The 27,480-nt window shown below is 40.5% G+C and overlaps 1 protein-coding gene across 3 annotated transcripts in view; it reads left to right on the top strand.

Moving 5' to 3' along the window:
• Positions 1-4,566: 4,566 nt before the first annotated feature.
• Positions 4,567-27,480, top strand: part of CRB1 (crumbs cell polarity complex component 1) — a 158,830-nt gene continuing 135,916 nt past the window's right edge. The window contains exon 1 of one of the 3 annotated variants that reach the window (XM_043521292.1): positions 4,567-4,860. In XM_043521292.1, the coding sequence (XP_043377227.1) occupies positions 4,785-4,860 (76 nt within the window). In that variant the 5' untranslated portion in view covers positions 4,567-4,784. The remainder of the gene's footprint in view (positions 4,861-27,480) is intronic. The other 2 variants (XM_037907881.2, XM_043521293.1) reach the window with 2 other exon arrangements.

Below are 27,480 nucleotides of genomic sequence, written 5' to 3' on the forward strand. Positions count from 1 at the left end.
GCATGAGTAAAGCAAGCAGCATTTGACTCCCTCGTCAATGCCTTCAGTTACTTCAGTGACTCCGTACTTTAAAGTTAAAGGAAAAAATGTTGTCCACTGGTTAGATGACCTAACTGGGAGTCTGAACGTCACAACTCCAGACAAGTTGCTTACACCCTGCATTGACTTACACCCTGTGTAACTCCATTGACTTCAGTAGGGTAGTGTGGAATGCAGAATGTGGCTGTTTACCTCTAATTGGCTTAGTTTACCCATCTGCAAAATGGATATCGTAATAATTACTTGCCTCAACCATATTAAGAGACCAAATTAGTTGCTTGTAAAGGAGTTGGATGTGCTTCATAAAATGCTATATTGATAGTATTACAGAAATTAAAATGTTGTATACTTTGTATGGGTTTCAAATGTATTTTTTATAATCCACCTGTTTTAGATTGCCTCTATTTACCATTCTCTTGATGAAAGTTTTCCTAAAATCTATTTATTATGCAGGGATTAAAAGACCTCCCTGTATACTCTGCATTTTCTTTTCTTCTGGTAGCAGCTTGAAGATGTGTGCTGACTGTAAAGTATTCCGTGATGCCTCGACTATGAAAAGCATTATAGAAAGCCAACTAATGCTTTATTATATTCTATCTGGATGACTTAGGATATCTGTGCCACAGATGAGAAACATCTGTTACTTTTATTACAGAGCTTGCAGTACTGATCTCATTACATTATCTTTTTATTTAAGTTAGCACCTGAATAACTTGAGGTCATTTTGTTTCCCTACCAAGACAATTATTTAGGACATTTCTCTTTGGAGAGAAAAATATAGTATTATTGTGACTTCCTCAACCAAACTAGTCATTTAAAGGCATTGATGCACAGCAAACGAAAAACATTTATTTCAGAAATTAAATTTATGTGGGGTCGAAGCCTGGAGTCTTTACTCAGACAAAACTTTGATTGGCCCAAACCCTGACCTGGTTATTCCATTGGTCCCTATTGCAAGATGCAACCTGGCCAGTGATACACATTTGTGATAAAATTTAGCTATCATCTAACACAAGGCTGACAATAAGTACTGCAAGGCAAGGAATAGCCAAAGCCCAGAGGAAAGGCAACACATTACAACATAAACCAGAGTGCATGCATCAGGTGTGCAAAACCTGGAACTGAAGGGAAATAGTACTGAGTTTGTGCAGGAGGCCTAATGGTCTATTATCTTTATCTCTGCCTCTGTGAAGCATTCATGAGAAAGCAGCCACCTAAAAAAAATCTGCCTGCTGTTAGCTAATAATAAATGGCAGTTACTAGGTGTTTTAATTGCCAATGGGAAGAAGGGATCCACTTAAAAGAAAAAACAATTCTGTTTATCATCATTAGTCAACAACAACAGCTTTGTAACATCATGTCTTAAATTTTCAAACTGTAACCTGTACATAGATTATTCAACTACTTTGATTTCTGTTCATGTAATGCTCAGTTTACACGAAAAAACAAACAAATGTTGCACGGACTCTAAAGGAAATACTGATCAGCCAGGAAAATTATCCTTAGTGGTATCTGAACTAAAAGAAAGAGGACTAGAAAATGATCAATCTTAACAGGAATAGTATCACACAATCAAGAAAGAATATGCTCTATGGCAGAGAGGCAGATGTGAGGATAATCAGTGTTAAAGACGTCTCAAAGTTGAAAAATATCACTTATAGCAGAGGGAAAAAAAGATGTAGGTATTGAAGTTTGTTGGCCAGAGGTGAAAAGAGATATTCTAGAAGAAATCACATTGATTGGTAGAGTGTGAGACACACACTGTATTGCAATCACCACAAGTGGTGCAATCAGAACTACAAGAGGCAGCACTTAGGTGAAAGACAGTAGATTCCAATGTGAAGAAATGAGATTGTGAGAGTCAAATGCAGGGGAAATGGTTTCGTGATGGAATTAAGTGACTGCAAAAATGTCATCAAGGCTAAATTGTATTTATATGCAAATTGAATTTATATCTCATGTTTGCTGCATGAAAATAGTATTAATAATGGGGTTCCTTCCTACCTATTCCTTCAACTTCTTCAGTGAATCAGGAGCACCTAAATCTGAAATTAATTTGGTGAGAAGCACATTTAAATTCTAGGACAGCAACGGCTGGCAAAGAGGAAGAAACATTTTATTTAGACCTTTTAAAAATGTGGAGGGGAATTTCAAGAATGAAGAGATAGATGCTATGCTGAAGAAGATGATAGATGCTATGCTGGTCACTTTGGCTGCCCTGAAGATGCTACCCATTTTATGAACTAGCATAGGGATTAGGATTTGTCCATACACTAACTTTGTATCTTGTAATAATGATCTAGTTAGGAGAGCATGGAATTGTTTTGATCAATGAGAAAACATGGATGTTTATAAGGTATTCTTATACTCTAAAATAGGTGGCATGTCTTTGTTCCTCTGGATTTGTATAGAAGCACAGACTTCATTCAATTTTTGCATGAATAAGAGTAAGATATTTTTTATTCACAGTTATAAGAGACAGGTATTTGAAGGATGGATAATGTTGGTTTAGATTTAATAGTTATTGTGACTGTTTTGCTGCAAGGCAGAGCTAAGGACTTTTTAATCCATGTGATAACTATAGATTTTTTGAGTCCTTGCCCTATAAACAATTCTGATCATACACTTCTGACAATTATGCAGAAAAAAGTTTACTCCTCTGTTACAGTGAATACATGAAATTCAGACATATTCTTCCACATACAAATTTGAGGGTGGGGGCAGGTCTGGCTGATTAAAATAAGCATTATATTTGAGATTGCAACCTTAACTATGGAGTTGCGCCCAGTGTTTTCTTAATCCAAGTAAGATTAATTTAATCATTCATCATAACTCCAGCACAATAATATTTATCAAATTCTTATTTGCAGTGACTACAGCCACAAAAACATTTTAGGGATTAATGAAAATTGTAAAGGGAAAAGTCAAGCTTCCAAATAAAATAAATGATAATTAATAATTTAAACCTAAATTCTATTAAGTACTCAGCATTGAATTCAATGGCATAATTTAATCTAACAGAAGAAATTCTCAAAAGGCAGAACACTATTTTCATGTTCATATACTTATGCTCATGTATTTCGCAGAGTAATTTTAGAAATAAACTAAATAGCTGGAAATGAGACAAAGCAGTGAAGCAAAATATAAATCAAAGGAAAGATTTAAAGACAGAGAAAGCTGATTGACCATTAACGTGGACTTTAACATGGAATTATGGTTGTCTGCAAAATGTTACTGTTTCTCACTAGGAATACAGTTCACTGTAAGGTTTGTATCTCATTAGATTTGGCTAGAAAAGTCAACCTCGAACCCCATCAGAGAGACTGGAGGTCTTTCTCGGAATCAATTGGTGGTGGGAAGGCACAGATGAAGCTATAGGCCTGAAAGAAGGGAGTGGTTGGATTTCCAATTCAGATACTGAACAAGCAGAAGGGAGGGAAGGGTCGCAGCCCTGTTTAGAAGTGGACAATCTGAAGCCCCACTGATAGGAGGATAGGGGGTGGGGCGGAGGGCTCAAGTGGCACCTGAGCCTGATTGAGGTGGAAGAGAAGAAAAGGCGAGAAAGCTGAGGAAAAGTGCTTTAAAATGGGTTGGTTTCAGTGTGTAGAAAAGGTTGATGTTCCAGTCAGTGGGCATTGAGAGTACCCACCATCAATTACTTAGAAATAACCAACTCCCTCAAACTAAGATCCTGATTCAGCAAGCTACTTAAGCACATGAACAATCCCATCCCCATTCAGCAAAATGTTTAAGCTTGTGCTTAACTTTAAGCATGTAAGTTCCATTGAATTCATGCTCAAAGTCAAGCATGTGCTTTAGTGCTTTTCTGAATAAAGGTTAAACGTCCTTTGAGTCAAAGGATAGTACCAGGAAAACCCAAATTAGTAAGCATTATTTTTTATAACAAAGCAACAGCCAAACAGATTTTTAAGGGTACACAACCATTTTTTCCTGGACCTAGGGACATGCAGTCTATGTAGTGAGAGTTATCCCAGAGCAAACTTTTATGTCTGAGTTTATAAACTCCCAGAAAACCAGGATTTGTAATGGAGATGATGGTAGATTCCCACCTAGAGCTTGGAACTATAAATATGTTCTAATGAAGACCAGAGCACTTGGGCAAAATCCCCTTTTAATGCACCTCCATAGCTATATATAGTACAGAAAAGACACTATGAATAACTAACCAAAGATGAAGGTAATACCTCTGGCTTTTGTAACTAAAATGAAATTGCTCCATGTTTCTAATCCATTTTGTAAGGGGGGTTAATACAGCAGGAATGCAAAATGTACAAAGTATTATTATTAGCAATGGTTCTTTAATGTTATATCAGAGAGCATGGGATATATTGGAGCCTTAAATAAAGAATAAAATGTGTTGTTTTCTGAAAGTCTGACAGATTACCCTGGAATTGTGTGTGAAATTTGAGCTAGGCATTTAGTCGCACAGATCTATAATAGAAAGCCAGGGGGAAAGACTCCAATCCATCCAGCAGAGAAATCTGCACCAGGTTTGAAAAATCACCCAAACATGCTCAACTAAAATCTTAACAAGCACAACTGCCTTTTGAATCAAAGTCTGTAGGTTTGCAGTGAACATGCTGACGAGAGTCACAGGCAGAGATGGGATGTAGCGGACTCTGTGTCTTGGCTATCATCCTGGTCTCAGAGGTGAGGAGAAAGCAGTAAAGATCAGCACCAGCCCCTTGGCAACTAGGCAACTTAGAGGAGGATGTCCTATCAAGATGAATATGGCTCATTCAAGAATTAACTCTCTACTCATCTTCTACCTCAGTTTTTTGCTGCTCATCCATTTAAAAAGTAAGTGTTCCTCTTTTTCTTACCACTCTGACATGTCCTAGGGCTAGGTGGCTAGATAATCACCTCTGGCAGAAAGCAAATTTTGTCAGGAAGCCTCTAAACTATTGGTTAAAGATGCCAAAATGAGTTGGTCCAGGGAACTATAAGTTTTATAAATTCATTGAACAGATGGCTTTAAGATCTGAATGTTCACACTGTTTGATGTTCGTAGAGAATGAAAGCATTTAAATTTTTTTTTTGTTTGAATATTCAAAGTTTGGTGCTAGGAAACCCATAAGAAATATTCACATACAAATACACATCCATTTCAACCTTTGCACTTTTGGAAACTGACAAACAGTCCATTTAAACCTGGATGTTTAAAATGATGTGTTAATATGGAGATTTCTCTTTTGTTTCCTAATCCAACATATTACTTGTTATACTAACTGCTCATCTCGATTATGTATTGTTATTGTGTCCATCAAGATACTGTCTAAGCACTACCATACAATCATTTTTAAAAAAAAACTGTAGGAAAATTAATTAAACAAATATGATATGTTTTGTGGTTTAAAAGCCTTGATTTTAACCTGTGTAAATATCAACATTAGTTGATATTTAGTCTGATCATTTTTATTAAAGAAATCTCTTCAGCAAACTTCCACATAAGCCGAAGTATGCACAATGGGTTTCCTTAATAATTTTGTCAGCTGGATGACAGTAAATAGAATCCAAGGAGATTAAATGGCCTCAGCTGGTGAAGCTGATGTATGTTTATGAAAGGCAATAGCTATTGAACATGTTTAAAATGAAGACGGCGAGAGTGTGTGTCTGTGGGAAGAGGCTGTGTGATTGGTGACTGCTGAGTTTGAATTGCAATAAGACAAAGCTTTGAGCAGCTGGCATTAAAGAAGACTTGGCATTAGCGTACAGTGTTTTGTAATCTGGGTCACCTTCTGTTGCTGCATCAGTCAGATTGTTACTTGTACAGTTTACAGCTCAGCGTAAATCAGACTCTGAACACCCAGCAGAAACAGTTCCATGAATTAGCACTGTTAAAAAAACTACAACAAAACTTTAGAGCCAGGAAGACTAATGTGACATATCTTATACATTCAAGTATAGTTTCTGATTAGTTTTCTTGCTGGAAGATGTATGGCGATACGTAGTCATTGCTTGCACCAATGTTCTTTCCCAAACATCTTACAGCAGGACAACTCTTGGAAAAAGACTTCTTGGAACTTTTATTTTCAAGATGCAGTTTTTATAGTCACTGTACTTTTTCATAAACAAACAGCCTTTAAATCTCTATGTAAATGTCGCTTGGAGAGAATCCTCTACCGTAATTAAAGGAATTGAAATGATGATAATGAAGAGATTTCATTTCTACACAATGCAGGCAAATTACGGTATGACAGATACTGTGTTAAAGGGGAAAACACAGAAAGCTTATAAGATTAAGAATGTTATAGTAAAAGTATCACACACAGAAGGCACTGATAGATGCATAGGCCCTTGAATGTAAGCCACAAGCAGTACCCCAGATACAGTAAAAAAACAAGAAAAATAATATCAATTTGCAGGGCTCAGTCCCGGGTTTGGCTGAGCCTGGCTTGATGTAGGACCCCAGGGGAGGCGAAAGTAGTTTTTGTCACCGTTCAACTCCCTTCCCCTATCAGCCCAAATCAACCCTGGCACAAACTAAAGCAGACCTTCTTCCTTTCTCTAGATATGTCCATATGCGAGGAGGGCTAGCAGGGGGTTGCCTTATACCACCTGAGGATTCCCTGTAGTGATTGAATTCTCACTTGGCTAAGTCTGATTTGTGACTGCTTTGCACTGGGTGGAAGACTGGCACGGAACAACCACAGCAAGGACTGGACCAACATAGATTTTTAAGTACTGCACTTTCTGCAATCTCAACAGGGTACTTTATGGCATAAAACTTTTTCGAAGAACTTTTTAGCTACTGATTTTTTTAGCGGTAAACAAAATTGTTGATTACAGCTATTTTCTAAGATAAGTATAAAAGGAGACCATGACATAGGTATAAGGGGTGTGCAGCAAAACTGAGGCAATATAAAATATGAGCGACAATAGGTATACATGGTTATAGAAGTTGATTTTTTTCAAATAATTTTATCCTATTGGGCACATCTTTCCCCAAATAGTTCAACAGTTAGTCTAACACAGGCACTAGCGCCCAGATCCACAAAAGTATTTAGGTTCCTAAAATCCACCATTAAGATTCCACTAACATTCTCAAAAATGCTGCTTAGTTGTTGCCTAACCCCACAAGCTCCTAACTCCCCAAGGCACCTGAATTTCCACCAATTGGCATTCGCAAAAGCACCTAAGTGCCAACACCATCTCACAGCTAATGAGCTGCTCAGAGCCCTAGCTTAAGCCGAAGCCCACAAGTGGGGTTCTCAAAACTAGGCAGGAGAATGTTTATCTTGCCAGTGAGGTCTGATCCTGTAAGCATGCTCAGAGCACTCATAAAACCCGATACCTGACACAAAAGACAGCTGGGGTGAGCCGGTCAGGAATTTTTCGAGGAAGAGGTTGTGTGTGTTTTGCAGGAACGTTGCGATTATGTCAAAATTTTGGAAATGTTTTGTTTCACCTTTTATATTTTATTATAATTTATATTATATAAAAATTTAAATGTTTCAGCTTTTACATATAATATTATATATTATAATGTAAAGGTCAAAATGATAGTCAGCTGAAATGTTCTGACCTTATTGAAATGAAATGTTTTAATAAGATCAAAATGAAATTTTTCAGAATATTTCCTTTGTGAAAAATTGCAATTTTTTAATTTTTTTGTCCTGATTTGGGATGAAATGAAATTTCAAAATCTCAGACTTTCCGTGGGAGAGCAATTCCATTTTTCTACCAGCTTTACTTAGCGCATGGGAGTGCGTTCAGCATTATGATGGCCCTGGGCTGGATTCACCCCCACCTTGCATCTTGTGCAATCAATTACACCTGTGCAGAGCAAGTGCCAAGTGAATGTACAGTGGTACTAAATCAGAATGATAGCATTACTACACACTTTGCAGGAGTATAAATGTCTGCATAAGGTCAAGGCAGTGGAGAATCAGGCACCATGTCTCTAGTGGGGTTATCTGCTGAGTAGGATGTATCCAGTCTCAGCAGTTGGCAAGTGCATATATTTCTGTAACCAAGGAGTACTAGTTGGCAGATGGTGGACACTCCTACTTAGAAGAACAGCAGAGTATAGCGCTATGGCACAGTGCTCTGGCCAGCAGGATACCTCCTTGCTTCTCATTCTTCCATTGGGCAAGGTTGGATTTGACAGTGGCTTGGGTGAGGGTCTATAATAGATTTAAGAACTGACTCTACAAGGTGTTGAGTACCCTTATATCCCATTGAAGATCCCAGGAGTCTGCCTAGTAGGGCTTCTTTGTAACCATGTTTTAATTTTACATTCACATAGAAATATCTAAAACAGAAATAATATTACTTAGCACTGACTTTAGATTAATTAGCATTTGTAAATTATTGTGAATTTGATATAAAAAGATTTTCCCACACAAATCCAGAACACAAAAGATAATTTCAAAGGACAACTCAAGGTGCTTTTTTATCAAGTGTCAGTCTCCACCTATGTGACACAGAGATAATATTTACTTCAAACAGTGTTAAGAGGATTAGTTATTTAATTCTTGTACAACATGATGTAAGTGTTGAGTACATGGAAAACCCTCATTTTATTAAAGTCTTGGGGGACATCCAAAAATTTCATAATACTGGGAATTTATATAATCAGGGGAACATATAATAGCCTTCTGTAAAGTTGGGGGACAACAGCTTTTTTAATGAAACAGAGTTTCGAAAAATTGCAGTTAATAAACTTGTGTTTTACTTACGTTATTAGATGTACTCACATCACTTAACATCAAACTGTACAGTGAGAGGGATTTCAGCCAGCAAATCACAGCCCAGAAAAATAAAATATTATCTTCTCTCAAACAATATCTAATTCCTTGTTGATGCTATCTGCGCCAAGTTACATCACTCCACTTTCACACATCCCACTCTGCATGTAATTATTATTCACTTCTTCAGAAGCTATCCTTGAAGCGTGACTTTCCCAAACCCCATCTCTTAAGTGACCTCACCGGAAGAGATGAGGCAGCAACAGCACAGAATGTTCAAAACACTCATGTGGCAAAGGAAACATTTGTTTTGCCAAAAAATCTTTTTGTCCTGCTACGGCATTGATATACGGTGGTACCCATTAAAACATAGACATTTGTCAACAGTTACTAAACCATGGAATCTGGAAGAAATATTCCAGTAACTCAGGTATTACACTGGGGTAAGATGACTTTTTAATAGTGACCACAGTATATTCAGGATGGCAAATGTCTTTTGTGATTATCCGTGTCAAGGTTCCTCCCCCACTCTGAACTCTAGGGTACAGATGTGGGGACCTGCATGAAAGAAAAAACCTCCTAAGCTTATCTTTACCAGCTTAGGTCAAAACTTCCCCAAGGTACAAAATATTCCACCCTTTGTCCTTGGATTGGCCGCTACTACCACCAAACAAATACTGGTTACTGGGGAAGAGCTGTTTGGACACGTCTTTCCCCCCAAAATACTTCCCACAACCTTGCACCCCACTTCCTGGACAAGGTTTGGTAAAAAGCCTCACCAATTTGCCTAGGTGACTACAGACCCAGACCCTTGGATCTTAAGAACAATGAACAATCCTCCCAACACTTGCACCCCGCCCTTTCCAGGGAAATGTTGGATAAAAAGCCTCACCAATTTGCATAGGTGACCACAGACCCAAACCCTTGGATCTGAGAACAATGAAAAAGCATTCAGTTTTCTTACAAAAAGACTTTTAATAGAAATAGAAGTAAATAGAAATAAAAAAAAATTCCCCCTGTAAAATCAGGATGGTAGATACCTTACAGGGTAATTAGATTCAAAACATAGAGCACCCCTCTAGGCAAAAACCTTAAGTTACAAAAAAGATACACAGACAGAAATAGTTATTCTATTCAGCACAATACTTTTCTCAGCCATTTAAAGAAATCATAATCTAACACGTACCTAGTTAGATTACTTACTAAAAGTTCTAAGGCTTCATTCCTGGTCTATCCCCGGCAAAGACAGAATATAGACAGACACACATACCCTTTGTTTCTCTCCCTCCTCCCAGCTTTTGAAAGTATCTTGTCTCCTCATTGGTCATTTTGGTCAGGTGCCAGCGAGGTTACCTTTAGCTTCTTAACCCTTTACAGGTGAGAGGAGATTTCCTCTGGCCAGGAGGGATTTTAAAGGGGTTTACCCTTCCCTTTATATTTATGACAATCCGATGTTTCAGCGCCCATTTAATCTCAGCATTTATGCCAGGCTCTTCACCATGGTATCTGAGCACTGTTCTTCATTTAATCACCCTCAAAATCAATTTGTTGCCTAGTATATTCCAGTGCCAGGTGCACTATCCCCTAGGAAACAAAGAATAATTACATATGAAATTATTAATCTGATCACTGGCATGACCTGAGGTGCCCGGCATCCCCACCCACAAATACACACAGCAGGAAATAAACATTGATAGTTTAGTTCTTGTCTGACTTACACTGGGTCCCATGGCATACTTGATATTTTTCTTTCCTTAAAGTCAGTTGCATTTCCTGAGCTGACATCCTGAGAGCAGTTCTTCCTCCCATCCATCAGCAAGAAGCAGTACTCCTCATGGAAGTGGCGATACAGAGTAGTGCAGTGGTGAGGCAAGGATGAGTAAGAGAGCAGAAGAGGTGCAAAGGCTGCTTGGGAGGCCTGTTCAACATGCAGTTTCCTCTGATTGTGAAAGAGTGTCAGAGGCATAAATGATGATCCTTCCCAAGTTTCATCCCATATTCATACCAGGGAAGGGATGGTCTGGAGTTCCAAAGTTCAGATTCAGCTCTAGATATGTAAGTGTTCAGATCTGGGGGTTGATGTATGTCGCCTGTATACAGTGAGCATGACAGAAGTGTCTAATGTACAGTTCAGCCGATTCATTTACATGGGATATGAAAACAATATCTAACTGTAGAACATTTTCTAGACAGGACACTATGTTCTCCTGAGACACCACAAGCAGTGGTGGCCATTGAGCTCAGTATTTTTAATTCATGTTACAAATAAAATGCGTGAAGCTGCTAGATAAAGCTGATGAAGAGCAGTGGAAAATGCCGTCTTTCCCTATTTAAACTCTAAATATAGTAGAGCATCTGCCACCTCAGATACTGATGTTAAATTTCTTGAATGAAACATTGGCTCTACTTTAATATGTCATTGTGAAATTGCCTTTTAATTGAAAGGCTCAGGCCAACGTTCTTTGCTTCTTTTCAAATGATTCAATATTTATCTTGTCTGCCATCAGTAAGGTAATTTGCACCTCAGATGCAGACACCCTGCTGTTTGACATGCTGTACAGCAGAATCAATTTTAGCTTCTCTCTTTGGCTATCATTTGTAACCACTTGTTCGTAACCATCATTAAAGTGTATTAACCGAGGGAGAGACCAAATGTTTTTTGGTGTAGAAAAGTGGAGCTCTTTTATTCAGCTGCAACCTTTTATTTTAGAACCAGACCAGACTAAGCCTCTGTGACTTTCACATTGAATAACTTCAGTGCACACTCTGGCCCAGTTCAGGAAGGCTCTCTAGTCAGGACTGCATATAAAAGGGGGATGCCTTTAGTCATAAGCTTCCATTCTGTTAAAGTCAATGGGATTTAAGTATGTGCCTCACATTAAGCACATGAGTAATTGCTGTTCTGAATATGGAAATACTTAAAACTCTTGCTTAAATTTCTTCCTGGTCCATATGGGTATGTCTATGGGTATGCAATAAAAAACCTGAGGCACTCAGGCTCATGCAGTTTGGGCTGTGGGGCTAAAAATTTCAGTGTAGATTTTTGAACTCAGGTTGGAGCCCAGCTTCTGAGACCCACCCCCCTTGCAGGTCTCAGAGCTTGGACTCCTGCCCAAGACCAAACATCTATACTGCAATCTTTAACCCCACCACCTGAGCCCAAGTCAGCTGACCAGGGCCAGCCATGGCCATGCTGCGGGTCTTTTATTGTAGTATAGATTTACCCGTATGAGGCCACATTTAAAGAGCACTCAGAAATAACAGCTGGTGCAGAAGATGCCTACTTCCTGGTTGCCTGTTTGCTTCTGCTGCAGCTGATTCAATGTGTCAACTATACTCATAAAGCCCTACATGGTTTGGGCCTCCTGGCTACCTCAGTTACCACCTCAGTCCACAGAAGTTGAGGTCATATGAGGTGCTCAAGCTTATAGAGGCTAAATTTAAACATCTGGTATTAGTGGCGAAAGATTCTCAGTGAAGGACCAATGATGTTGGAATATGCTTTTTCCATGATCTGCCAGTGCCCAACCTGGTGTTCTTTAAGTCATAGTGAAAAACTCATCTCTTTTCTCAAACATGCTAGATGGGGTGCTTTGGTTGAGAGGGAGAGATTGCTGCTGTTGGAGAAAAAATATGAGGAGATTAGGCTCAATTGTCCTCTGGCAAAGTAGGAGGGGCCATGTTACAGAGCAAATAGCTCCCTAGTTCTCCACTGGCCTACCCCCGCTGTGAGAGCAGCCTCAGGTCTTTTGCCATTGGCATAAAGTCCACTGTGGTGGCAGGGGGGAGCTGGTGAAGGAGCTGACTTCAGGCTTTATGCCCTTAGACTTTAACCCTCCAGCAAGGGAATTCTCTGTTGGCAAGTTACATTTTTTTTAATTCAAGATTTGTAATCCAGGCACTTAAAGAACATAATAGTATCCCAAGCAATTTTCTTTCCTTGAAGTATGTAGATAATTTTTATAACAGGGAGTATCATTATCAGATACACATGTTTCTGCAAAGAGACCAGACTATCAAAATAATTTGAATGATTATTTCCGACTGTGTCTTAACTGTGATAAATATAGAATCAAAACACGTGAAGGCAGGATACCTTGGAAGTGTAATATTAGACCAGGGGTGGTCAACCTGAGCCTGAGAAGGAGCCAGAATTTACCAACCTACATTTCCAAAGAGCCACAGTAATACATCAGCAGCTCCCCACGAGCACCTCCCCCATCCCAGAGCCTCCTACCCACCAGCAGCCCTGCCAATCAGTGCCTCTCCCTCCCTCCCAATCAGCTGTTTCGTGGGGTGCAGGAGGCCCTGGGGGGGGAGGAGGGAGGGGCGAGGGCATGGCAGGCTAAGGGGGGTGGGAAGGGGTGGAGTGGGGACAGGGCCTGTGGCAGAGTCAAGGGTTGAGCAGTGAGCACCCCCCGGCACATTGGAAAGTTGGCACCTGTAGCTCCAGCCCCGGAGTCGGTGCCTATAGAAGGAGTCGCATATTAACTTCTGAAGAGCTGCATGTGGCTCCAGAGCCACAGGATGGCCACCCCGGTATTAGACATTAGGCAATAAAGAGACGTTACATGGTACCATACATAAAACTGTCAGTGAAAAAGAGTCTGAGTCGAAACCTGGATCCAACGAGCACTGAACTTTTGAGAAGCTCAGATATGGATTTACAGCTCTATTACTTGAAAGTGTGCCAAACCAAAACTCTGGGTTCCAATACCACCAAACACCGGGGAAGTGCAAACCAGGATCCAGTCTGGATCTGAACTCTGTCTATAGCTGTAAGAGACACAACAGCAGTCTAACATCTTATTAACGTTTTCCACATCAGAAAATTAGGATGCTTCCAGCTGTTGTTCAATATACCTGCAACTATACATTGTAGCAGTATGCAGTAGAAGTTACAGCACGGTGTGTCTAGTGTCATGCATGTAGATGAAATGAGAGGCATATCACACACATGGCTATTGGCTGTGGAAAAATCATGTAGGCTATGCCAGTGTTTCTCAACCTTTCCAGATTACTGTACCCTTTTCAAGAGTCTGATTTGTCTTTGGACCCCAAGTTTCACTTCACTTAAAAAACTACCTACTTACAAAATCAGACAAAAAAAAATACAAAAGTGTCATAGCACACTATTACTGAAAAAGTGCTTACTTTCTCACTTACCATATAATTATAAAATACATTGATTGGAATATAAATACTGTACCTACATTTCAGCATGCAGTATTTAGAGCAGTATAAACAAGTCACTGTCTATATGAAATTTTAGTTGGTACTGATTTCACTAGGGCTTCTTATGTAGCCTGTTGTAAAACTAGGCAGATATCTAGAAGAGTTGATGTACCCCCTGGAAAACCTCTGCGTACCCTCAGGGGTACGCATACCCCTGGTTGAGAACCACTATGGCTATGCCACAACACTCTAGTTTATGGAAAGATGAAGTCCAGGCGTGTCACATCTCTCTCATTTCACAGACGTGCACGTCACATACCACAAAATACTACAACTGATCTCATATATTATATAGGCTGCTTCCATGCTGCTGTGTTTGCTTATACATGGCACTATAAAACAATTCAGAGAAAACCGTACCTTTTGTGTTCATCCCAAAGCTGTAATGGTATGAAAGATAGTATCATTAATTTTCATGGATAATTTTTAGTTCACTCATTCTCAGATATCCTTTTTTTAATGAAAATGTCAGAGTTCTCCTACAAAAAAAATCAGTAGAGAGGTCTTTTCCATAATATGAACAATATTTGGGAAATATTAAATCAGATAAAAACACAGTGGCTATGTATCTATGTAACTGAATCATTGCTTTATATGCCCAATGTCTTCCATGGAGTCTCGCAAATCCATAGACTATCCCTGAGAGTTCCATTTTTCATTTAGATGGCAGATATGAAAGAACACGTAGATTGACAAATCAACAATAGCTACACATGTGAACACTTTGATCAAGCTAAGGCTGGCACTAATTTCAGCTCAAAATTTTCCCCATTCATCTTTTTCTAATGGTACAGTACATCAGTGTTCTCTTTATGAGCCCACCAACTTTTGTTCTGATTCTATCCCTTTTTGAGGACCCTCCAAGCACGAACAGGCACAGCTAGAGATCTACCAATTTTTTCCCCACAAAGCCTCCCTACAAGAGAAGCCACTTCAAGTCTTTAGTTAAAACTTTATTCACACAAAGTCCTACCAGTGGGACAGAAGCTTTGTCATGCCATTAAAGGCCCATATAATGCTAAGTTTGGGGATACACAATGCAGATCTTGTTATGATTTATTGGCTGCAGTCCATAGATAGCTATGGATTAGGGTTGCCAATTTTTTAATAGCACAAAAAAGAACACCCCTGCCCCACCCCTTGCCTGAGGCCCCGCCCCCGCTCACTCTATCCCCCTCCCTCTGTCGCTCATTCTCCCCCACCGTCACTCACTTTCACCAGGCTGGGGCAGGGGATTGGGGTGCTTGAGGGGGGCGAGAACTCCAGATGGGGTGCGGGCTCTGGGGTGGGGCCAGAGATGAGAGGTTTGCGGTGCGGGAGAGGGCTCTGGGCTGGGGCAGGGTGTTGGGGAGGTGCGGGGTCCTGGCGGCACTTACTTCGGCTCCCAGGAAGTGGCTGCTAGTTCCCTGCAGTGCAGCCCCTAAGTGCATGGGTGGCCAGGGAGGCTCCAGCACTGCCCTCGTGCCCGCAAGTGTCACCCCTGCAGTTCCCATTGGTCGTGGTTCCCAGCCAATGGGAGCTGCAGAGCTGGCACTAGGGGCAGGGTCAGTGCGCTGAGCCTCCCTGACCACCCATATGCCGCTTCTGGGAGCTGCGCGGAGCTAGGGCAGGTAGGGAGCTTGCCTTAGCCCCGGGCCCCCACTGCACCGTCGACCAGACTTTTAACGGCCCGGTCAGCAGTGCCGACCAGAGCTTCCAGGGTCCCTTTTCAACCAGGCGTTCCAGTTGAAAACCGGACACTCAGCAAGCCTACTATGGATATTGTTCTGCTGCATGCAAGGCAGCAGTTTAAATTCGTTTGTGTTCAGAAATTTTGATGAATGAACTAATTACAGTGAATTTCTCTTTTTGGGAAATTCCCACATATTTTGAGATCTACAGGAGAAGGGAGCATGTGTCACCAGATAGAATAATAGATGCAGTGGTACCTGCCAAAAATCAAGAAGAACATGGATAACAAGTTGCTCCCATCCTACTATAGAAGTTGGCACCGTGTAGCTAGGGACAGACATGGGCCTCTTAACTGCACATTATCTCTCTAAAATGACCATTGTAAGTGAATTGTGCCAAATGTAGGTGTAATTTAGGCCCCAACTCTGTGGCTGACTTTGTGTGGACGGACCTCTGAGCTCAAAGGAGTCATTTGCAGGATCAGGGCCTTAGATTTTAACCCAGTTTTATAACAGACCAATCATCAATGTTGTAGTTGTTGTTTGCTTTATGTTATCATAGACTCTGCACAATGAAGAATCTAATTCTAATGAAGGATAATCTAATATTAATAAAAATTCACTGGATAAATTTTAAAATCTAAAACTATCTTAATCCATTACAGTGACTTCATGATTTTTCAGCTCAGTTGAAAAAAATCAACCATTTATTAATGTATGCTATTCCATAATTTTCTATCCCAAATGTACATAAATTAGACTGTCATTCCATCTGGGAGTTCTGTGCAAAATATCTCAGCTTTATTTGACCTCCTCCTTTTCCCCTCTGAAATGTGAGCACTGTGTAATTTTTCCCTATGAACAAGGACTTTCTTTCGTGTAACTATTCTCATTACTCAGTAAACTTCTAATTAATGCCTAATTACTGTAGTCGGAATAAAGCTCTTCTTACAAAGACATTTGTGGTTTTGCTCATGCTGATGGTCCCTCATGCATACGAGGATGACATCAGGCAGGTTCCCAGCAATCAAGGGAATCATGAAGTATTGTTAGAATGAATGTTTGATGAGTTCATAACAGATACTGTACTTTAATAGTTCCTCATTAGTTAACTGTGGAATGCAGTGGCAGCTAGAGATGCATTCAATTATGTCAGAGTGCTAATGTGAGGAGCCTTGTGGCTTTCCCCTTCAATTCTGGTTTGCACAGATTTCATCATAAATAAAATATTTCTTCCTCTTTCTCATTCAGATCATCATCCAAAGTAAGCCCAAAGTGAGAACTTTAACTTCACTGGAGTCCTTTTTAAGTTCCTTTTATGTACCTCATTATAATGCACACACACAAAATTTCCTCGCTGCCTTTGGAAGCAAACTGTCTGAATCACAAGGATATAAAGTGGCACTGGCCACACTGTAGTTCATGCACAAGGGAATAACTTCTGCAAGTTGTGAGTAAAGCCTACATTTCTGTGGTAGCAAGAATTGCACATGGCAAATAATATAAGCTAATTACACCTCTAACACCTCTCTCCTACCTTTCCCTAATTCACTGGTACCTACATGCACCACAACCACAAGGTCCTCTCCACTACTGCACATAAGTCTATCTAGATGTCTCAAGAGATCTGCAACCTTCCTACCCAGCAGGCAATTCACCATGTGGTTCTCCCAGTCATCACAAACCCAACTGTCTATATTTCTAATAATCAAATCCCCCATTACTATTAACTGTGTCTTCCTAATAACTGAAAGTAACTTTTTAAGCTCTTAAAAGAACTGGGTCAGGTTCCACTTCTTTTCATAGCCACCATTCAATAACTGAACAACACAACCAGATTACAACACAGCAATTAAATATTTCACAGTCCAGTATAGAGAGAAAGCCATCCCTACTGCATGTTTTGTGAAGGAGCTAAAATGGGAACTGAGGGGTGCTGCAACTCTCTACATTAGTCTCTAGCTATCCCAGTGTGGTTTTGCCAAAATGAAAACACTCAGAATTAATGGACGCTTCTGAAAATTTATGTGCAACAGCTTGATGCTGCTCCCATTGAAGTCCATGTCAAAACTGGCAGAGACAGGAAGGATAAGTAAGTGTTATAACTGTTTGTTCTTTCTGACCTCTCAAAAATGCTTTCTCCATGTACAGTAAAAGCTTTGCTATCCACCATGTTGGGGGAAGAGAGGGTGCTGGTAAGTCGAAAATTCCAGTTAGCTAAGAGGGAGGGAGTTTGGGTGTGTGAGCCACCCGGATTTGGCATCCCCAAACCCCGCCCTCATCCAAACTCCCTCCCAGAGCCTGTGTCCCGCACCTCCTCCCACACTCCAAACCCCTCATGCCTGTTCCTCCACCACAGAGCAGCAGGGACATGACACCGCTTCCGGGGAGCCACGCAGAGTCAGGTAGGGAGCCTGCCGGCCCTGTGCCAACTGGACTATAAACCAAACTTTCAATGAAGATCAGAAATGCCAGTGTATAGAGCTTTCTGGTTGATAAAGTGCCACATGACACAGCTTTTACTGTATTTGTTTGTTTATATAAAAATGTGTGTGTGTGTGTGTGTGTGTGTGTGTGTACATGCATTTGTTTGTGAGTGTGTGTGTAGATGTGTGCATTTATGAAGCACACAGAAATAATGATTCTAAAGAAAGGAATGAGAAAATGATACTAAAGGGAAAATGCAACTGAGGACTCATCAAGGTAAGATCTTTAAAGTAGGAAAATTCACTCTCAGGTTAGTTACTAATTTAGTCTACAGACCTTGACTGTGGATCTTTAATTTGGCCTTTGTAGTTAATGTTAACAGTCTGGAGCTTTAGGACCACCAATGAGAAAATATCAACTTCAGGGAAGATTGCTACCTTTGCAAAATCTGCTGAAATCTAACTTACCAGCTTTTTATTCTTTTTAAAAAAAGTTCGGGTAGTTCAATACAGGAATATAAATAGCCACAAATCAGAAAGACCTAGGGAAAGGAAGGTGATTCAGTAGGAAGATCATTAATCAACCCTATAAATTGGTGTTGTCTATGAATAATGATCTATTACACCAATAACAAGAAAGAAAAGAATTTAGATGAAGGGTATTTATCATTTATTTCCAGCTACCTGCACAGGTTATGCACATCATTTTGCAGCATTGACATATTTTGTATCAGAGAAAATGTAGTGAGAGACTAGTAATAAAATATTAAGAGAGCTGAGCACTGGATATAAACAAATAAACTGTATATATAGATGGGTAAAAGTGTCAGAAGTGCTTAAGGGCCATATTTTCAAAGGTGCGTTAGTGCCAAAAGATGCAGATTGAAATAGGAGTTAGGCAACTAAAATGCTTGGGCATTTTTGAAAACCCCATTGAGGCACCTGAAGATTCATATCGGTGCCTCAATACCTTTGAAAATCTGGCCCTATGTGACTTAGGAGCCTAATTCCCTTTTTTTTAAGTGAGTTAGGCACTTAGGAGCCTAACTTTTATTGATTTTCAATGAAACCTGGCTACATTGTCACTTTTGAGATTGAAACTTAGGAGCCTAGGTCTCATAGGCATTTTCCAAAATTTTACCCCTTGTCAAGTGTTTCTCTTGGGAGTTATTCCTCTAGTGGGCAGTCATGCATGTTAGAACTGGTGGAATTGCAATTTTATTACAAAGGTATACTTTGTTAATTCTCAGGACTTGATCCTGCCTCGTGGTTTAGCTTCAGGTTACAGAGGTTTACCATCAAAATGCACTTCGTACATCAAAAGATTGGTAACATGTATAACTCACAATTTACGAGACTTGGATTTGTTTGTAATGTTCAGGGTTGACATCACTAGTATGATGTCTTATTGTGTATTTAGGATTTTAATATTTATTGATCAGTTTTTCAGCAGTTGCAAATGCAAATACTTAACTTCCTTGTGCACAATAGATAATTGTGAACAGTATTTGCATATGCAAATGTAAAATTCTAAGTGAAAAGTGAATGCACACTTGCAAATTGATCACTTCTCTTGAGCCAGTCTACCTATCCTGATGGAAAAAATCTCCCAATCCCTTTCCTACACAAATTGCTTTATGAGAGTGTGATATTTAACTGAGTGTCAGAGTCCAAGGGTGTATCATGCATTAAAATCATTTAAATTTGGTCCAGTAAATTCAAAATAAATTAGGGTTATATCCATAGAACCCAGGAAGGGTGATTTTATGTCTAAGTCACAGAACAGAGAGCCAGGAAACTGGGGTCCTATTCTGCAGTTTTCATATATAATGGTGAGTAAATCACTTAATATCTGTATGTCTCAGTTTTAGCATCTGTAGCACTGGAATAATCCTTCTCTAACTCTAAACGTATTGTTAGGCTGAATTAATTGTTTGAAGAGCACACAATGCTCCTTGGATAAAAGGCAGCAAATATATGCAGAGAATAATAATCATAATTAATCATTCTGTGTTATACTATGTATGCATATAACACTGAAACAGGTAAAGCTGATTTTGTTCAATGCCACATTGGCTGAATTAAATAGCTAGGGATCCTACAGCAATGAAATTCCAAATGCTCTCCAACAAAGTATGCAGGTGTGAACTCAGTGGAAATTTGTAGTTAACCAATAATCATGGGAACTAGGCAGGATTACTTAAAAGGCTGTTCAAACCCCATCAGCCAAATTAGATTTTTCCATACGACTTAAATATTCACTGTTTGGTTAATTGTAAGACACCTCTTTAAAAATAAAAAAATTCAATCATAATATTTTAACCTCTAAGCAACTTTGCAGTGTTTGAAGAGTCAAGAAAATAATCAAAGATGACTATTTTTGTTCCTGATACTTACTTTTTTTTTCTTAGGGGAGACTTTTATCCTAAATCTGGATGCACAGACAACAGGCATCATACAGATTATACTATTATTCTCGATCGTTGATTTTAAAGATAGTTTATCAATCATTCCTTAAATTGAACTTTTCTTTATTTCCTTATAGTTTTTCACATTGGCCTTATCAGTGAAAGGCCTCTCAGATTAAATTAAAAATAACCTGGCAAAAAACAGAAACAGATTTTCAAGTTAGAGTCTTACGTTCACTTTATATTGATTGGTTTTTACTCCTCTAGAAAATAAGTCACTATTTTGCACAAATAGTACAATGGTTTGTATATTTCTGCAGGAAGTCCCAAAGCCTCTCTCTCATACATAGCCCAAGCAGCTGGGATTAGAGGACCCCTTGGGGCTACAGGGAAATAATCCTCTCTCTCCAGGCATTCTGCAGCTGTTGCTGCAAGCTCAGGCTGGAGTAGCCTCTATGCAGCCTCTGCAATGGGGGCTGGAGTCACAATGCATCTAGAAGTGTGGCCACTAAACCACTGTGTGAATGGTTCCTGCTTGGGTCCCACTCTACTAGCCAGGGTGCAGAGTTTAGCGGGGACAGTGGTACTAGCCTGGAGCTGTCTTTGTATGCTGGGGAGCACATGGTCTGGCACTGTGCCTATGCATCCTGAGTGGGTACTGCTCAAAGGGAGAGCTCTCTTCCTCCCCTGGCTCATCTGCACAAGGCCAGGCACGATTGAATCCTATTTCTTTACTCTCCCCTAGAATGAGACAGACAAAGCATCTTTAGATCTCAGCGAGTCCCACAGACAGGGCACACAGAATCATACTGACTCAGATTTATAACTTGGACAAACCAAGTGCTGATTCCTACCTAAATAATCAACCACAAACACAACGGCCCTGAGTCTCCATTGTTCCAGGTCTGTGGGAACCATCTTTGTGCCTCCTGTATTCTGGGGCTATCAGAGACCTGCCTGGCACCTAGTTCAGATAATAAGCCTCAAGGCTGCTGTAATTTATGTTCAGTGGAACCCAAGTGGCCACAGAGAGCTGAGAATAATTGAAGTACACTGTGTGTTGGTTATGCCTCTGGCAACATATCCCCATCTTGGGGATGATAGTAGGAGCCTTTTCGCAGCTCTGTGCCAGCCAAGGAGAACCTCAGCACTGAGTGTAATCTCCGGGGGCCATATTTACCAGCTCTCCATCCACAAAGGGAATGGATCATGAAGAAAACTGTACTCAGCAAGAGGGAAGATTTGCTATGTAGACTGTGCCACATTTATTCATAACTTTGAATGGGAGTTAAAGGACTTTGAAATCAATGTATAATTTGACAGGGAGCCAAAGCAAAGACTTTGAAACAGGAGCAATATGCTCAGACAGTCCATACCTTCCAAGGCCATCTAATCTTGTGATCATCTAGTCTGACCTCCTGTATGACAGAGGACACAGAATTTCCCCAAAATAATTCATAGAGCATATTGTTTAGAAAAACATCCAATAACATTACATGTCTATAAGGATGTGGATATAAGGCATTTCAAATAATTTGCATTTATTATGTAATGAGAACAGGAGCTCCCAAAATCAAGTGCAATAATTTAGCACTGAAAAGACAGCCACCTATCTTAGTTGTTCCAAATCGGATATGCTGAGCAGTGATCTGAGCCTGGTGATATTTTGTAGATGATTGAAAATAAGTTTCAGTAGTGGATCCAGAATACATAACCATTCATAAATCTGGGGACAGTATAGCATCCAGACTTCTTACACGTGAAGGAGGAGTCCATGATATATTGTATTATCAAGTAAAATCAACAGGTAGGAGCATAACTCACCCACCTTTCAAAACCAGTGACTGGCACCTCTGGTTTGTTTGCATGGTGATATTGATTTTTAAATACATTTTCTTAAATATGTGAAGTATCCATTGCTGAATGTGCCATAATGGCTGGCCAGAGTGTACATTTCCGTAGAACACTCAGGTGCAAGAATAAACTGTTTCTGAGCATCAAGTGCATGGCTTTGATTATGGGCCAGATCCTGGGGTGTGGATAAACAATGCAGAGCACAGGTTAGGATGTACGTATATTACTGGCTTATACCAGCACTGCTCCACTGTGCATGCTGGCCTCCCTCATACCAGGCTTCAACATCCACAGGGGGCCAGAAACACAGCTAAAGTCTGGCACCATGTAAGGAAAAGCCCTGGTCACACTCGCTTTCCTCCAGCCATGGCTGCTTGATAGTGCCAGTACAGAGTGGAGAGTTAGCATTTAGGAGGGCATAAAGAGAGGGAAGGTGCCAGCTTTGCACACTGGGTGAGGAGGGCCGAGAAGCTGGTGTGGTAAATGGCATGGAGCTGTCAGTGAGAGAAGCAGCACTGAATCTGGCATTTGTTGGTGGAGCTGGGAAGGATGTAATCGGAGATGAGATCAAAGCCATAGGATGGAGTGGAGCTGTGCAGGGCCTTCAAGACTTTTTTTGTTCTAGTCCCAGCTGTAGAACAGAAGTTTAACAAAATATTTTCTGAACATTTCAGAATCTTGATAAAAAATTCCCTTTAAATTTCCATCTAAAAACCGTATGAGGATATGAGCGGAGCATATGGGAAAAGGAGACTTCCTAAACCCCAACCTATTTGCTCACTGCCCTTATATTTCAGGATTCGAAAGGGCACATTACAGTGTGTCCTGTTATAGGATAGCACAAAATGATGTATCTACCATGTAACTGAAAAGGGCAATCAATGGCCAGTTTTTTTGTAGCACCTATAAAACAAGGCTCAGTTGCTATCCCCAGGCTCATCCACATCATCTTTGCCTTTCAGTTGGACGGTTTTTTTTCCCAAGCGAAACACCACTGACATTTGTAATTCTATATTCACACTTAATCAGACCGAACATTTTGCAAGCCTTGGTCTGTGTAAAAACGCCCTCTGCTTGATATAATGAGAACTGTCTGTTCCTTTCGATCTTTAGCATTTCATGTCTAGTTCAATTACATCCAACATGCAGCCAATTTGGGGCTCCTGTGATGGAGTGAGGACACCAGGTAGCCTAAATCAATCACTATTTTTGCATTTTAAAGGCTTTTTCCAAAGTACATTCAAATTCACAAAGAACTAGGGGACCTTCCAGTACTTCGGTCTTTGCTTGTGCTAGAGAAAAGGACCAAACCCTCTTCCCAGCACATGGGCTAATTAAACAGGCTGGCCGGTGGAGAGATCTGGTGGGCTGGGTGGGGAGAGATGTAATTCTTCCCTACAGGCTGCAGAGCAAAAGTGGAGCTGCTCTGTGACCACTGCTATAGCCTGAAGAATACAACAGATCCAGCAGACACTGCACCCATGGGAAGGCTGTTGGCTGGTGATTCCATATAGACAGGGATGTACTAGCCCTGCACCCTGCCCTGAAAAATCCTATCTGCTCTAGGGCCCAGGAAGGCTTCATGGAGTGGTGCTCCATATAGCACTCCCTGCTGTTCTCCCTGAGCAACAGAACCACAGTAGTTATGCTGCATTCAAGGCTTTCTGTGTCATTTATATGGGCTGCATCACATGACCCAAAAGACTCAGAGGTGCACCTTCAGCACCAAACACAGCATACAGTAGCCCTGACTCTAGATTTACTTACTCTGGCCTTACACTAGTATAACTCCATTCCATTTTGTTTTATCGCTGGTCAGGCCCAGCGTGCTATTTTATGTTTATACACACAAACTTTGTTTAATAGCTTATGATCAGGAGCAGTTTATTTTCAAGTGGATTCAAGAGAATTCCCTTTGAGACTTCTTCCCTGCGTTAGGAGGCGTCGCAAGTAGGACCACACTCTTTAATCTTCTTTGAAAGACTGACTGAATGGTGGTAATAATCCTTGCCCATTAAATGTTAGCTCCACTCTGTGGTAGTAGCATCTGCATTTGCTTTCTGTTAAATGCAAGTGGGTTGTGGTTATACATAACATGGATTTCTATGTAACAGACAAGATGCAGTCATTTAGAAATCTATTTTTTTAATATTATCTGAATGATAGTGATGTGTCCTCTGAGCTAACAAAGGAACATGTTGTTCTGGGGGAAATGCACTTAGGGACTTACAAATGATTTAATTATACCTTATTTTAGTACAGATGAGCTGTGTCAAATATTTTGCAAACAGATAAAGATTTCACTTATTTTATCAACACATGCACATGCATGCACACGCACACACACAGATACTGGATGTTCAGACAGCTGGCAGATTGCTTCACCTCTCATCTTTCAGTCTTGGATAGCTTTTATACTAGAATTGTGAATTAGTTTGAACTGAAAAATTTGAGTCTGTCTTCATGGGTGACTGCTTCTTTTCTGCAATCAACTGCTCAGTGTTTGTATTTTCAGTGGTAACTACAGAGAAGTATTATTCACTTACAATAACATTGGCTTCTGGAAAATAAAGCCATACCACAAAGCATTTTGGGAAGGGCTAGAAGAATTGACATAAAACTGATAATAAAGAAATGAAACATTTTCAGCCAGGCTGAGTCAGTTATCATGGTGCTGGTATAGCAGTCATCTGAGCCAGGCCATCAGAAGAACTGCACTATCAGTTCTGGGATGTTTGTAGCAATCCAATGGATGATTTAGGGCTTGGGGAATGCAAGGGGATGAATGGGGGAGATAGAATTATTGGGATGAGGCCTTTAACTCCCACTTCAGACACAATTTTAAAAAACTGGGGAGGGAGATTAGGGCTGGGAAATAAACTAAATCAAATATCAGTGTCCTTAAAAACATATAACATTTAGCCCTGAAGCATGGCTCAAAATCCTCTCCTTTCAAAATCTCCCCTGCAGGATCCCAGCATCACAGCCATGTTATTACTTATGCCCTTCTAACAGAACTCCTGGGGAGCCACAGGAATGCTGAGCATTACCATCACTGAGACGCCCGCCTTCAGAACCATACCATGACACTACAGCTTAGAACAATATCGGACTGGGGAAGGCACTTGTGTACAAAATAGCCACGTGATGAGTGCTGCTATCACAGGAACATCTGCAAAATCTGTCTCTTCCTTTTAAAAAAAACCTGAACCACGACCTGTGTAGTTTTTAGGATTTTGACCTTGATGCCAAGGCCAGCAATTCAGCCTTTCATACTGCAGTCATGCCTCATTCCAGCTATTATATGCCTCATTTCTGTTAATCTTCTCTAATTAGTTCTGCTTCTTAAGTGAAGTCTTGGAAGCTAACATTTTTCTATGCTAGCAGTCAGGGCTTTGCTTTCATGTTCAAGGTCAAATTCCCATTTCACCTTGTGAAACTCATTTGTCCTCTCAGCACTCAGAGGGATATATTTTAATTCAGGTTGCGTGGCCAGATTTTCAAATGGCATTTTACTAACAGTGTTGAATTAAAACAGTGACCAGAGCTACAGGGGAGTCCAGTTTTATTGTAGGCCTAGATGTCCTCCTTGGTTTTACTTCTGTGGATACTGTATTTGCTGCTGCTCCATTTATACAGGAAGCGACAGCATGGGGTTGTAATACCACTGCTGGTGGTACAGGGGTTTGGAAGCTGCTCCCAGAGACATTGTGCCTCAGGCAGGCACAGAGTCTCGAAGTGCCAGGGGAACACAGGACGGAGAGTGACCCCTGCCGCCACCCTTTGAAAGTGTGCAGTGTGTACCCCACCCCATGGGATCTAGCTCCTCCCATCCCACTCCTTCAGAGAAGCTAGTGCTGCCAGTGATGCAAGCAATCATTGCGCTCACAAGGCCAAATTCAGAGGGAAGGTGTAAGTTAGATCCCCTACACTCAGTTAGACTCCACTGGACCTGCTTACACCCACTTGGCAAGTGGGTATGAGTGTAAAGAAGTCACCCTAAGGGAGTCTAAGCTGCTGTAACATCAATGTTGTTTAAACCAGAAGAGGAACATTACATCAGTTTGGACTTCTTCTAGACTTAGTCTGAATTTAGCACAGAGAGTGCAAGCTTACAACTGTGACAAGGCTGTGCACAATACTGCAAGTGTTTGTGTAGGTGGGGGCTTCTTGCACACTCTTCCACTGGTTTGTTTGTCTGCACAGAGCTAGTGACAAAGTATCCCTAAAATACTTTCACTAGATATAGTGCCTGTCATGTGAAGATCTCAGAGCTCTTTATAAACATGCATGAGTGAATCCTCACACCACCTCTGGGAGGTGGGTATTATTGCCATTTTACAGATGAGAAAACCGAGGGACAGGGAGATTAGTTGTCCAGTGTTGCTCAGCAGGTCAGTACCATGAATAGAATCCATGTCACCTGACTACTGGTGCTATGGTTTAAACCATGATTTCTCCTCTTTTGGGCTACTAATGCCCATGACATGTTACAGTTGGACTAAAAGAAAGCTAAGTCATGAATAGTGACTGCAGTGACAGATATACAAGACACAAGATATCATTGAATCATAGAAATATAGGACTGGAAGGGATCTCAATAGGTCATCTAGTCCAATCCCTGCCCTGAGGCAGGACTAAGTATTAATTAAATCATCCCTGACAGGTGTTTGTCCAACCTGTTCTTAAAAACCTCTAGTAACGGAGATCCCACAACATCCCCAGGCAATTTGTTCCAGTGCTTAACTACTCTTAAAGTTAGGAAGTTTTTCTTAATGTCTAACCTAAATCTTCCTTGCTGCAATTTTAAGCCCATAACTTCTTATCCTGTCCTCAGTGGGTAAGAACAATAATTTATCACCCTCCTCTTTATAACATTTTACTTGAACACAGTTATGTCCCCTCCCCTCAGTCTTCTCTTTCCCAGATTAAACAAACCCAATTGTTCCATCTTTCCTCATTTTCTAGACCTTTCATCATTTTTGTTCCTCTCCTCTGGACTTTCTCCAATTTGACCACATCTTTCCTGAAGTGTGGTGCCCAAACTGGCCACACTACTCCAATTGAGGCTTTTTTTTTGGCAACAGTATTACTTTGGCGTGGGAGCCGTGTTAGTCTGTATCAGCAAAAAGAACAA

The sequence above is a fragment of the Chelonia mydas genome, chromosome 8 (genome assembly GCF_015237465.2).
Source record: "Chelonia mydas isolate rCheMyd1 chromosome 8, rCheMyd1.pri.v2, whole genome shotgun sequence".
NCBI classification, from domain to species: Eukaryota; Metazoa; Chordata; order Testudines; family Cheloniidae; genus Chelonia; species Chelonia mydas.